The sequence below is a fragment of the Phaethon lepturus genome, unplaced genomic scaffold (assembly GCF_000687285.1).
Source record: "Phaethon lepturus isolate BGI_N335 unplaced genomic scaffold, ASM68728v1 scaffold29739, whole genome shotgun sequence".
Lineage (NCBI taxonomy): Eukaryota > Metazoa > Chordata > Aves > Phaethontiformes > Phaethontidae > Phaethon > Phaethon lepturus.
This window is the reverse complement of record NW_010563233.1, coordinates 1-10,821: the sequence shown is the minus strand read 5'-3', so window position 1 is coordinate 10,821 and position 10,821 is coordinate 1. Positions and strand designations below refer to the sequence as shown.

General features: G+C 49.4%; 1 protein-coding gene across 1 annotated transcript in view; it reads right to left on the bottom strand.

The window, feature by feature from the left end:
• LOC104626574 (androgen receptor-like) overlaps positions 1 to 9,800 on the bottom strand; it is a gene marked incomplete at both ends in the record, with an annotated part of 15,693 nt that extends 5,893 nt beyond the window's left edge. Inside the window, 2 exons of the mRNA XM_010294522.1 lie at positions 1,144 to 1,260; positions 9,649 to 9,800. Of these exons, the coding sequence (XP_010292824.1) occupies positions 1,144 to 1,260; positions 9,649 to 9,800 (269 nt within the window). The remainder of the gene's footprint in view (positions 1 to 1,143; positions 1,261 to 9,648) is intronic.
• Between the last annotated feature and the right edge of the window lie 1,021 nt (positions 9,801 to 10,821).

Sequence of the window (10,821 nt, the reverse complement as noted above, 5' to 3'; positions counted from 1 at the left end):
AAGAGCGGTCAGAGCCAGCGTGCAGGCTGACTTTGCAAGGTTTTAGGACCGCTTCACCTTTTGGGACATTTTTTTTTCTTCTTGTTACCAGGAAGAGAGGAGCGAGCTGCACGTCTCAGCTCCTGCGGAGAAGGGGGGTGACGCAGTGTCCCCGCCACACTCAGATTTACCACCCGCTGCTGCAGAAGCGGAAGGGAGCAGGCGGGCTCCTGCCCTGCTGACCGGGCATGTTTGTCGGTACCTGAGCTGGAAGAACTGTTCTGGAGGGAAATAAAATGAAAACCGCTGCTCCTGGATGAGCAATAAACCAGAACCTTTTCGGTAGCAAGTTCTTCAGACAACACTCCAGCAGTCCAGCGGCTCCAGGAGGCACTGCCCATCCCAGCAATGGTGGAAGTATCTAAAGGAAACTGTTGGCAAGTCTAACTAGCCAGGGCTGCCCTGCTCCCCGCTGCGCTGTGCTGACGCTGCCCGGGACTCTCCTTTCTGTGTCACCCGTGACTCCCTCCGCTTCGCTGTCGGGGACCTTTTCATCGTGGGTCAGGTTCCTCAGCCCTGTTTTTCAGGGTATTTTCTTCCTCACTCTCACATCAAATGAACTCAAAGATGAGCCACCCAGTGATCTACACTGTAGCTTCTAGATTTTGAGCAGAAAATCTCAGATTTTGGATACGGGCACTCTGTCAGGTTTTAGTAGAGCTACAGGTTTTGGAACATAGACAAGGATCTTTACCAGTGATACAGAAGCAACATCCATTCAGCGAAGAAAAATACCAGGGGTGTAATTTTATAGAGAAAAATGTCTCTTTCTGCCCGGGAAAAATCATCTTAAAATGGGAGTGCTCTGTCGAAAGAGGCTTTGGTGTGAGTTAGAATCCAGCTTACCCAGCCGTTTACATTTTTTCAGATTAACAAGGTTTTAAATTAAGGAAAACATTGTTTCCTGAAACTCAAACAAAAATTTAATGAAATTCATCGTTTTGGTATTAGAAACTTGCAAATGCTTTCTGAAGCTCCTTACTCTCCATCAGCCTCATTTTTTCATCCATTTACTATTAGTATGCCAAGTACATTTGTTATCTGCAGGACTAGCCCGGCTGCCCCAGCCGCTGCAGGGACCTGGGGACGTTACTCAGACAGTACCTCCGAGAGTCATCCCAGCTTCGTAGCACTTCCGCAGGCGACAGGACGGGCAGTTTTTCCTTCTGAATTTGTCGATGGTGCAGTCATTCCGGCTGGCACAGAGGTATTTCTGTTTACCTACAAACATCAGAGGGAAGAGAGGATGGGTGGTGGGTACCGATCAGAGCAGAGCACCCCTCCTCTGACGGCGGCACCGCACCTCCCGGCAGGCACGCAGCAGAGGCTCCCAGACCCGGAGCTCCAAGGAGAAAAATCACTCTGCTCTGTGCAGAGGTACTCAATAAACAGCAATTAAGAAGTAATGAAATATGCATAGTTTGGTTCTCATACTTTAAATGCCATATGTCTGCGGCTTGGCTTCTTGCTGGAACGAGCTGCTTTTCTCCCAGAACGCTTTCAAAACACAGTCTGATCCTCCTGCCCCGGCACTCACCTACAGTTTGCCGAACACAGTCCCCAGACAGTGGCCTTCCCTCTACAACCACGGCTCTCCTTACAGTGCCTTTTGGGGCTGAATTATTTTTTTGCATTTGTTGTCTGTGGGTTACAGACATTGGGGTTGAAGAACCGATTTTGCATGGGGAGCTGCTGCCCCACAGGCTCTGCTGCCATGGGTCTCATGGCAGGCTGGCACCCGTCACCCTGTCCCCTGGGCTGCACTCACAGCCAGCCAGGAGGAAACTGGGACCAGCGATTCCCTGTAAGGGAGACCCTGCGCAGCAGCAGGCTTAGGGAGGCTTGCAGAAAATTCAGAAGTAAGTTACTGTCAGACGAACCGGTACCTTAGACTCACCTTTCCACTTGCTGAGAGAGCAGCCCTTAGAGCTCCAGATTTCAGCTTTTTTTTTTTTACTGCCTCATTTGTTAGACATGACAAGAATGAACCTTCCTTCCTGACTCGTCATTTCTTTTCTTGTCAGGTCTAAACACTGAATCAGGATTTATCTGAAGTTCTTCATACCGTTCCAAACTACATCAGTCCCAGTAAATAATAGAGCTGTGCACCTCACAGACTCTGCATAAGCAGCCTACATGGGAATCAGTCTATATGCAGCTTAACCTTTATTTATCACCCTGCAGATGTTTGCTTTTTATATTCTTATAGGAATAGCCCTTTGGAGTCACCAGAGATCCATTAAAAAGACAAGGTTGACTCTAACCTCATAACATGCCGGTTTTGGCAAGAGATGCACCAATTTTGGTGCACTGATTTAACAACTCCCCACCTCCCCCCCCGCCATCCACAATTTCTGAAGATATCAGAATCAGAAAAAGCAGCAAATTTTTAGCAACTCAGCATCACAGACCTCACTGGCACCGTCTGTCACTTCTCCATCGCCCTCCCGGCTCCAGAGAGCAGCTTTGCTTCCTGCGCCCACAGAGGGTCCCCCCGCTGCGCCCCAGCAGCGCGCGGCTGCGGCTTCGCCAGGGGCCAAACCCCACCTGCAGCCTCTCACCACAGGGTCGCAGGAAAGTCACAATAAGGCTCAGCGTACACCCAACTCCTTCTCACACTGCATGTGCACAGGGCTGTGCCGAAGGGCTGCAAAACTACCATCCTTTTGAACTTTCTAGAATTGTCCCATTAAAAGCTGGTCATTACACCACCCCTAGTGCCTTAACTGGTAAGACTGGAGACATAATGGGGCAAGAGTGCATCACCTGCAGCTGGGTTCCTCGCTAAATCCTTTTAACACCATTCTCATCAGCACCTCTTCTTATCCCCTCCCCCTTGCTCATTACCAAGCATTAAGGACACTTAGACAAGCCTCAGCAGCAGCGATTACCCAAATCCCAGAGAACACAAGCACCATCCTCCCTTTCAACAGTTCATTCAGGAGGATGAATAATAAACAACTTCAGCTGAAACTGGGTTACTTGGAGTTATTTTTGTGCCGATGGAACCGAGTGCCGAGGCCATACTCCCTCCACTTGACCTCGTTACACGCATACATCAAACAAGAATGGACGCCCTACTTTCTCAGGCATGGGCTTGGAGGGCTGCAAGGTGATTTTGCTCTCCTTCCCCGCCAGCTGCGCTGCAGGATTCCTGTCTCGTGACAATGTCTGATACTGGGATGCTCCAGAGTCCATCAAAACTAGTCTATCCAGCTGTCAATCAGCTGGGGCTGCGACTCCCGGGAAGGCTCACGCCCAGCCCATGGGGCCAAGTCGGTCTCTGGCCGAGGTCGTCGGGCTGCCACGCACGGTGCTGCCCCGGGAGCATCCGCACAGCCCTCCTGCTCTCCCCTCACCCATCAGCTCCTGCTCCTTCCCTATCTTGCCTCCCTAGTCTAAACTACAGCATTTTTGCAACAATAATAGCTCAAAATCTTTAAAAAGGTCAAGCCTCTCCTGTAAACGGCTTTATTAAGGGAAGGCGGCACAGTCACTGCCTGAGCCCCCCAAGGACGCTCCAGGGTCAGGCACAGCTCTATCTAAATTCCCCTGCCAAGAGGAGGAACATCCACCAGCCCCAGCCTCCAAGTCTTAAGTAACTTCTCCTATACAGAGATTTGACTTTAAGTTCAGGATAATTTACTCTCTTCACTTAAGAACAAGCTGAGACACTCACAATCAGCTGTTCTTTATTTAAAGATAAATGCACTGTTTTTTCTTTTATTGAGTTTAACATTGGAATTTTTTTTTTCTCTTTTTCTTCCCTGCAAACAACAGGGATACTTTCTCACATTACTCCAAAGCAGAGGCTCTTGCTTTGCAAACCTGTAAGTACAAGTCTGATCTTGAAACACGCTCTCCTATGTTACCCAGCAGTCCTGCTCTTTGCAAAGCCAACCACCCAGCCTCTTCACAAGGGGATGCTGGCAAGGCGTTAGCCTCAGGTATAACCACCCGGCTGATGACACCGCAAGTGGACGCCTGGAGGAGAGCCCGCTCCTTCCCTGCCAGCCCAGAGACTGGCTGGCATGCGTGTAGGAGAGAAGTGAAGTTACAAAGGCACCCGGTACTCCTCCGCCCCGTCAGACCAGCGCAGGAACCCCAGGAGACCAGTCTGTGCAAGCGAGGCTCTTGCAGGCTGCTGCAGCTCCCCGCTTCGCTACGCACCACGGACATGCTGCCGTGCCAGTGCCCCCTTCGCCGGCACCCCCCCGACGGCACGGGCTCCCTCCCGCGCCGCCTCGCACCAGGCAGAACGACGCTTCTGCCACCACCGAGTCCTCCCGCTCCTCACCGGGGACTGCAAGGAACGGAGAAAGGTTAGTTGCTCAGTCCAGAGAAGCTACTTAACTAAAAGCCTGTTGCCACGTGAATTGTTATGCCTACTGTAGCTTTCCTTTCCAGAAAGCAACCTCTGCAAAAGTCTGGAGCAAGATTTATGATTATGAATGTGAAAACCCATTAAATGCCTTCTGGATGAGAGATATATCCTTGTATTTCAGGGCACAAAGCAAGTTCTAACAGCTGGGGGATAAGGCCAAGCTTTCTGAGAAAGGGAATCCCCCAGGGTCACATGTAACCGCAGGATCTCTAGTGCTTTTCTGTAAAAAATCTGATACCTGTCACTGTCACCAGCTGGGCTATGGCAAGAGCTGAGCCTGCAGGTTTGGTGCTGGGACCGCTCTGAACTTCCCACTTTAGAAATAATCCCATCAGAAACAGTCAGAGGGCACACAGCTGTGAAGCTCTCGGGATCCAACACTAAGCTACTACTTAGTAGTACGAATTGTAATAATAAACTATCTTTGCAAAGTTGTTTTCTTAATAGTCAGTCACCTGTATTTCCCAGAAGACTAAAGAAACCAAAAGGACAGCATCCAGCCCCAGTGACGCAGTGCAGGCTCCAGCACCAGCTCCAGTCCTTCGGGGCAGCGGCTTTCGCAGCCTGCGGTGGCTGGGACGGCAGGCTGGCTGCGGGAAGAGCAAGGGGAAAGCTCTGCAGGGAACCAGAAATGACGCGTGCAAGTGAAAACAACAGCTCGCCAGAGAGACACGAGCAGGGAAGTTACAGATGCTGGTGAACACCATGGGCAGGTAACAGCTCTGTACGGGAGACGACCTAACAGGAAGCCCCGAGCAAGCCAAGGCTAAACGAGGAGCTTTCAAAGTAAACACCTATGGGACTGTGCAAACTGAAAAGGCTTTATTTTAAAGATGCTTAAACCCAGCAAGCAAAAATGTTTTAGTTGCTCGGCTCTCTGGCAACAAGACAAAACCATAATGTTTTAACTCCTGAGCCTGTCTGAAGTCAAATTGTCTGCTTCAGGCTCCAACCAATGTCATGTCTGACTACGCACTGACTGATAGCTTGCTCGCACCCAGCGCTGCATGGGGCTGGGGGAGCTGGTCTGTGGGTGCCAAGGAGAAAGAAAAGCAATCCCACCTGGCAGACAGCATGGGAGACAGGCAGCAGGCTGTGCCAGGAGGGCCTGAGCTCTCAAAGGTCTGGTTATTCCACTTTCTGCTCTTCCCATGGAATTTTAAGGCCACTAATACCCCAGGGGTAGTGAGAAACCCACCACTGAAGCAGAAGCATCACGGTGCTGCAGCACCGCGGAAGCCTTTTGCAGACGCGGCTCTTTTGCAGACTGTCAGACCAGCCACGAGAAGAAGAACGCATTTTAAAACATGGCGATGGTCTTTGATAACGGTTCACTTTAACTTGTTGTCATCTTGAAAACTTGCATGAACCTGTCGAGTTGGCCCAGAGACACTTCCCTCTGGTGCAGGGCCAATCCTCAGCAGGTCAGGATGTAGAACAATAATCCATATGGAGAGTGACTGAAAGGGAATCGGGACAGACTGCACAGCAGTCTGGCTGTTAGCCCTCTAGGAAATTGTCAAATACCATGTTATTTTTTTCATTTACCTCTCTGCAATTTGAAGGCAGCCCCATCAAGAATACAGCCTATGGTGTCCTGGTCCTGCTGGCCAGGAACACTGCAGAGGCAGCTCTGAACTGGCCGAGATGGCCATCAGCTCTTGTGCAACCTTGGAGGGATGAGGAAGGTCTACCATTTTTCAGGGGTGGATGCAGGGGACACAAAACTGACTCCCTTCCTTGGGAGTTGGGGATGGGATGGGACAACCGGAACCCCTGGACTGCCAGCTGATTTGGAAGTGTGTCGTGTTTGAAGTATTCTTCTGTTTCAGGGACAAGCATGGTACCACGAGGACCACCCTAATGCTTTTAACTCATCTGAGCCACCCTAATAATGCCAAGTGATGCCCTGCCTACTTGTGTTGAGAAAGAACAAAATCTGTTCTGAGGTGGATGCACTTTTTGTTTACCAGATCTCTGCTGTTGTAGGAGAAAGAGGAATTAGAAGGAGGAGTCGTCCTCCTTTGCAGGTGCGAGTGTGCCTGGCAGCAGAAGAGCAGCAGCACTTCTTGCCGGGGTAGCGAGCCCCAACCCTCTTGGATCCCTCTGCGCTTGGGAAACCAGAGCGGGGTGACAGAAAGAGAGAGACAAACATCAGGTTAGATTACAAAAATGGGGCTGGCCATCTTGCAAGTGAGGAAGTCCACATCAGAGCTGAAGAATCTGCATGGTGTGTTTTAGAGCTGGCCTATATATAACCTGGACATCTTGAGATGGTCTGTAAATCGACAAAGCTGACAGAAAGAAATCAGGAAAATATTCATGTCTCTTCTATTAACTGTTCCAGCATCTTTCTGGAAGAACCGGGTGGACTTGCAAAAAAAAACCCCAAAGCTGTCAAACATTTTATCAAAGTAGGAGTGATCTGCTCTACTGGAAACCACAGAACCACACAGAATCACAGAATCATTAAGATTGAAAAAGACCTTCAACATCAAGTCCAACCATCAACCCAACACCACCATGCCCACTGAACCATGTGGATGTGCCACATCCACACGTTTTTTGAACACTTCCAAAGATGGTGACTACACCACTTCCCTGGGCAGCCTGTTCCAATCCTTGACCACGCTCTCTGTAAAGAAACTTTTCCTAATATCTAATCTAAACCTCCCCTGGCGCAACTTGAGGTTGTTTCTTCTCTTCCTATCACTAGTTACTTGGGAGAAGAGACCGACACCCACCTCACCACAACCCCCTTTCAGGTAGTTGTAGAGCACAATGAGGGCTCCCCTCAGCCTCCTCTTCTCCAGACTGAACATCCCCAGTTCCCTCAGCTGCTCCTCATAAGACTTGTGCTCTAGAACCGCACAAATCCCTCAGCATGTATCAAAAGGGAAGAGGAATCAATGTCACAGCTTTTTTTTTTTTAAATCTTTTCCCTTTCTAATCCCCTAGAAGTCAGTGGCTGCCTGTAAAACTTTCTTAAATATCCCTGAATTACTGCCAAATCAGTATTAATTCGGCAAAGAATATGATAAAAGAAAAACTACATGTCTAGCTAGTCTCCATTCCCTCCGAGGTGATCTGCTCATGCTGCTCTTCAGTTCCCAGTCCATTGCTTCTCCTACCCACTGGAGGCTGCTGGAAGGTAGCACCAGTGGCAGGAAGGTAATAGGCAAAAGAAAAGGGTTTCTTTTTTCATCGGGGAAGCTTTCTGATGTGCCGTTGTAAAAGGTCTCCAGAGGTGACCTAAGGTTTTCAGAGATGTATTTTATGGTCTTTAAAACATGAGAACAAACTGAAATATCAGCTTTCAATATTGCTCCTCAACTTTAAGAAGGAAAGGTCTGGCTGGAAAATTACCAAGAGTCAGGATACAAATCATCACCTGCCACTGCCCTGCATTCAGTATTTACAACGGAGTCTGATTTATTGTTTATTCCCCAAAATACTCTATCCGTGTACCTCAGAGTAACATAAGATGAAACCTCACACCCAGGCAGGTGCCCCCCACCCTGCTGCTCCTCACTGCAGACGCACTTTGCTCCACGGTCTTGTCCAGGGGAAAGGCAAAGGGCTGCTGCTGCCCGACCCCAACGCCACCAAACAGCTCTAACCCTCTGCCATACCTCGAGGCTTAAAAACTGAGAACAGGCATAAACACCATTTAAATTAATGGTATAACACAATCAAGAGAGGGAATGAGACCAGAGCACACGATTAAGAGCAGCGCAAGCAGCCCGGGCTGCCTCCTCTCCCCCAGCAGGCATCTCCCAGCCCTCATCCGCACGCCACGCAGGACAGAGCCCGCCCCGGTGTTAACGGAGGAGCACCGCCCTGGGAGTCGCCAGCCGACACGGGGCATTTCATCAGCGCTTTATCTGACAGAGAGAGCCAAGACTCCACTTACTATAAATCAACAATAACTTGTTGACTTAAACAAGCATCTGTTATTTACTCTGGCTGCACAAGCCAATCCATTTGTCCTTACACAGAGTTGGTATACAGCAGAGACATATCTGTAAATAATTTACTTGGGAAAAATATGCCAAACTTATTATCTATTAATATTATTTGATTGTCCTATTACGGCAACAGGATGCTGTTGTCGTCTATGGCACAGCCCCATTCTTCCCTGAACCAGTGCTGCCAAGTACACTCCAGGCACGAATGATGAATGAGGGAAAAGGTGACTCTGAAAGCACGCAGGGTGATGCCAGAATCAATCTAGAAGCAGTGCCCTGACAATGGCAGGTGAGCATCCACCGGTTTGGGACCTCTGCTCGACAGAAGGGTGACATAAGGCGCAGGAGGGGAAGGTCACGGTGAGACAAGCCAGAGACAGAAGCCTCCATCCCTGTCGCTGGCCGCCAGCTGGGAACTGCGGTGCCTCCCTCTCCCGGGACATTGCTGACCCACAGCCCAAGGAAACAGCCGGGCTAGGTCCTCCTACATGCCAATTACCAAGAAAAGATGGTGCAAAGACCTTGCTGTTGAGAGGGAACATCTGGGCTCACACTTATCTCTGGAGAGCCTGGCACTACAGAGCTGATCGTGAAGTAGTTGCTTTCTCAAGGGTTGGGGTGACGGATCATGGACACCAAGGTCAGAGCACTGCTCTCAATGCACAGACGGTTCTGATGTTTCACAGGTACTGAGAGAAATGACCCTCTGAAAGGGATGCAAGAGAGGAAAAGCATCCCCTAAATTTGAGTTGTGGGTCTGAGATGGCAGGAAGGCTGTTGGGAACTCAAAGCACCCTTGAGAGTCAAGAGGAGAAGCAGGAACTGACTCTTCCAGGGTCTCACTAGCTCAGTAAGATAATCAGGCGTTGAAAAGGATTGGTTTTGGCAAACTGGTTTGGCTACTCTTTGAGGGCAATCTGTAATGTGGAATGACAAACGTACAACAAAGAAATCCATTCACCCTTGAATTTTCTCCTTTACTACTTTAAGAAACTTTAGAAACCCACCACACTTTGTCCCCACCACTCTTGCCTCAGTCCTCTTGGTTTGGCAAGCTCCCCAAAGCAAGGCTGTTTAACCTCTTTCAACAGGAGAACATACCATGATGCTGCAAATGCCTCCAGCACTTACACGTTAATGCTCGACTGCTGATGAAAGAACTTGCGTCAGCAGAACTTGACTCTTAGGCTACTTTGGTAGAGAAAGCCAACACTTGGAGGTGGAGGTGATTTTCCCTCCTGTCCCTGTACGCATTACCTTCAGCCGCCCGTTTGAAGAAGACTTTGCAGCTACCACAAGTGAGGGCTCCATAGTGGCACCCAGATGCTTCATCTCCACAGATCAGGCAAGTCTTCTGAGGTGGAAAGTAACAGTCAATGGGCAAGATATGTTCATGGCCAGTCTCCAACCTGAAGCATAAAAGAGAAAGAGAACAAGGGAAAGGGTCAGCAAATGAGGTTAGGACGAGCTATTGGTGAGCGCAGCGGATGGCACTTGGGAGAACATTCATGGCAAAACCCAAAATTTCGGTGATAGGACAAGCCAAGCACTGCACAGAAAGGAGACAAGAGATGACTAAGCCAAACCTTACTCTGCCCATGCAGAAGACCATGCTGGGGTGCCCCTCCTGACGTTGCCCCTAGGTACAATGTGTGACAATGTGTGACAAAGTACAGCCACGGTGACAGCACAGCCTAGAAAGAGAAGATGACTGGGACTGGCTGTTGCAGTGTTCATGTAACTTTGCCTTCAACAGTGGAGGCCTGTACACCAAAAATGGACTCTGCATGCTCATTAAGCTACGCGATCTCACTCTATTAAGGTAATTGTTGTCACTTCACTACAGATGAATTTATCCTTTTCCTCCTTAATTCAAACAATTTAATTTTCCCAAATCTATCAAACTCCCTTAAGCTATTGCCTTCTTCCTGCTTTTTTGTCTTGCTGGTTTTCTACCCATTCCCTCTTTCAATACCCAGCAATGGCCGGACGCAACTTTCTCCCAGGATGCCTTCCTCATCCACATGACTACTAAAACCAGCCAGAAGCCTCTGGTGAAAACATAAAGCATTTGCTGTGAAAGTGTCACAGCAGACTCCTGTTTATACCCATCCCAGGGGTATAAAGGGACTGCCGCTGTTGTCTCCCCGTCACACCGGGATAGTGCCACCGAGGGCCCTGTCCTGGGATGGCCCCACGGGCAGAGCACGGCGCTGCCAACCACTGAATGGCAAAAACAAACCGCAGAGCCAAAAATAAAAGCTGCAGGGTCTGCCATGTAATAGTTATTATTAAATGCTGGAAGTGGGTCAGTGTGGATTACGGAGCTTCAAATCTTCCACCCGCCAGGCTCGGTTAGTCCGAAAGACCCATTTTGGGTTTTCACTCTGGGTAGCTGGAAACAAAGGCAGGGGCAGAGCACGGACTCCC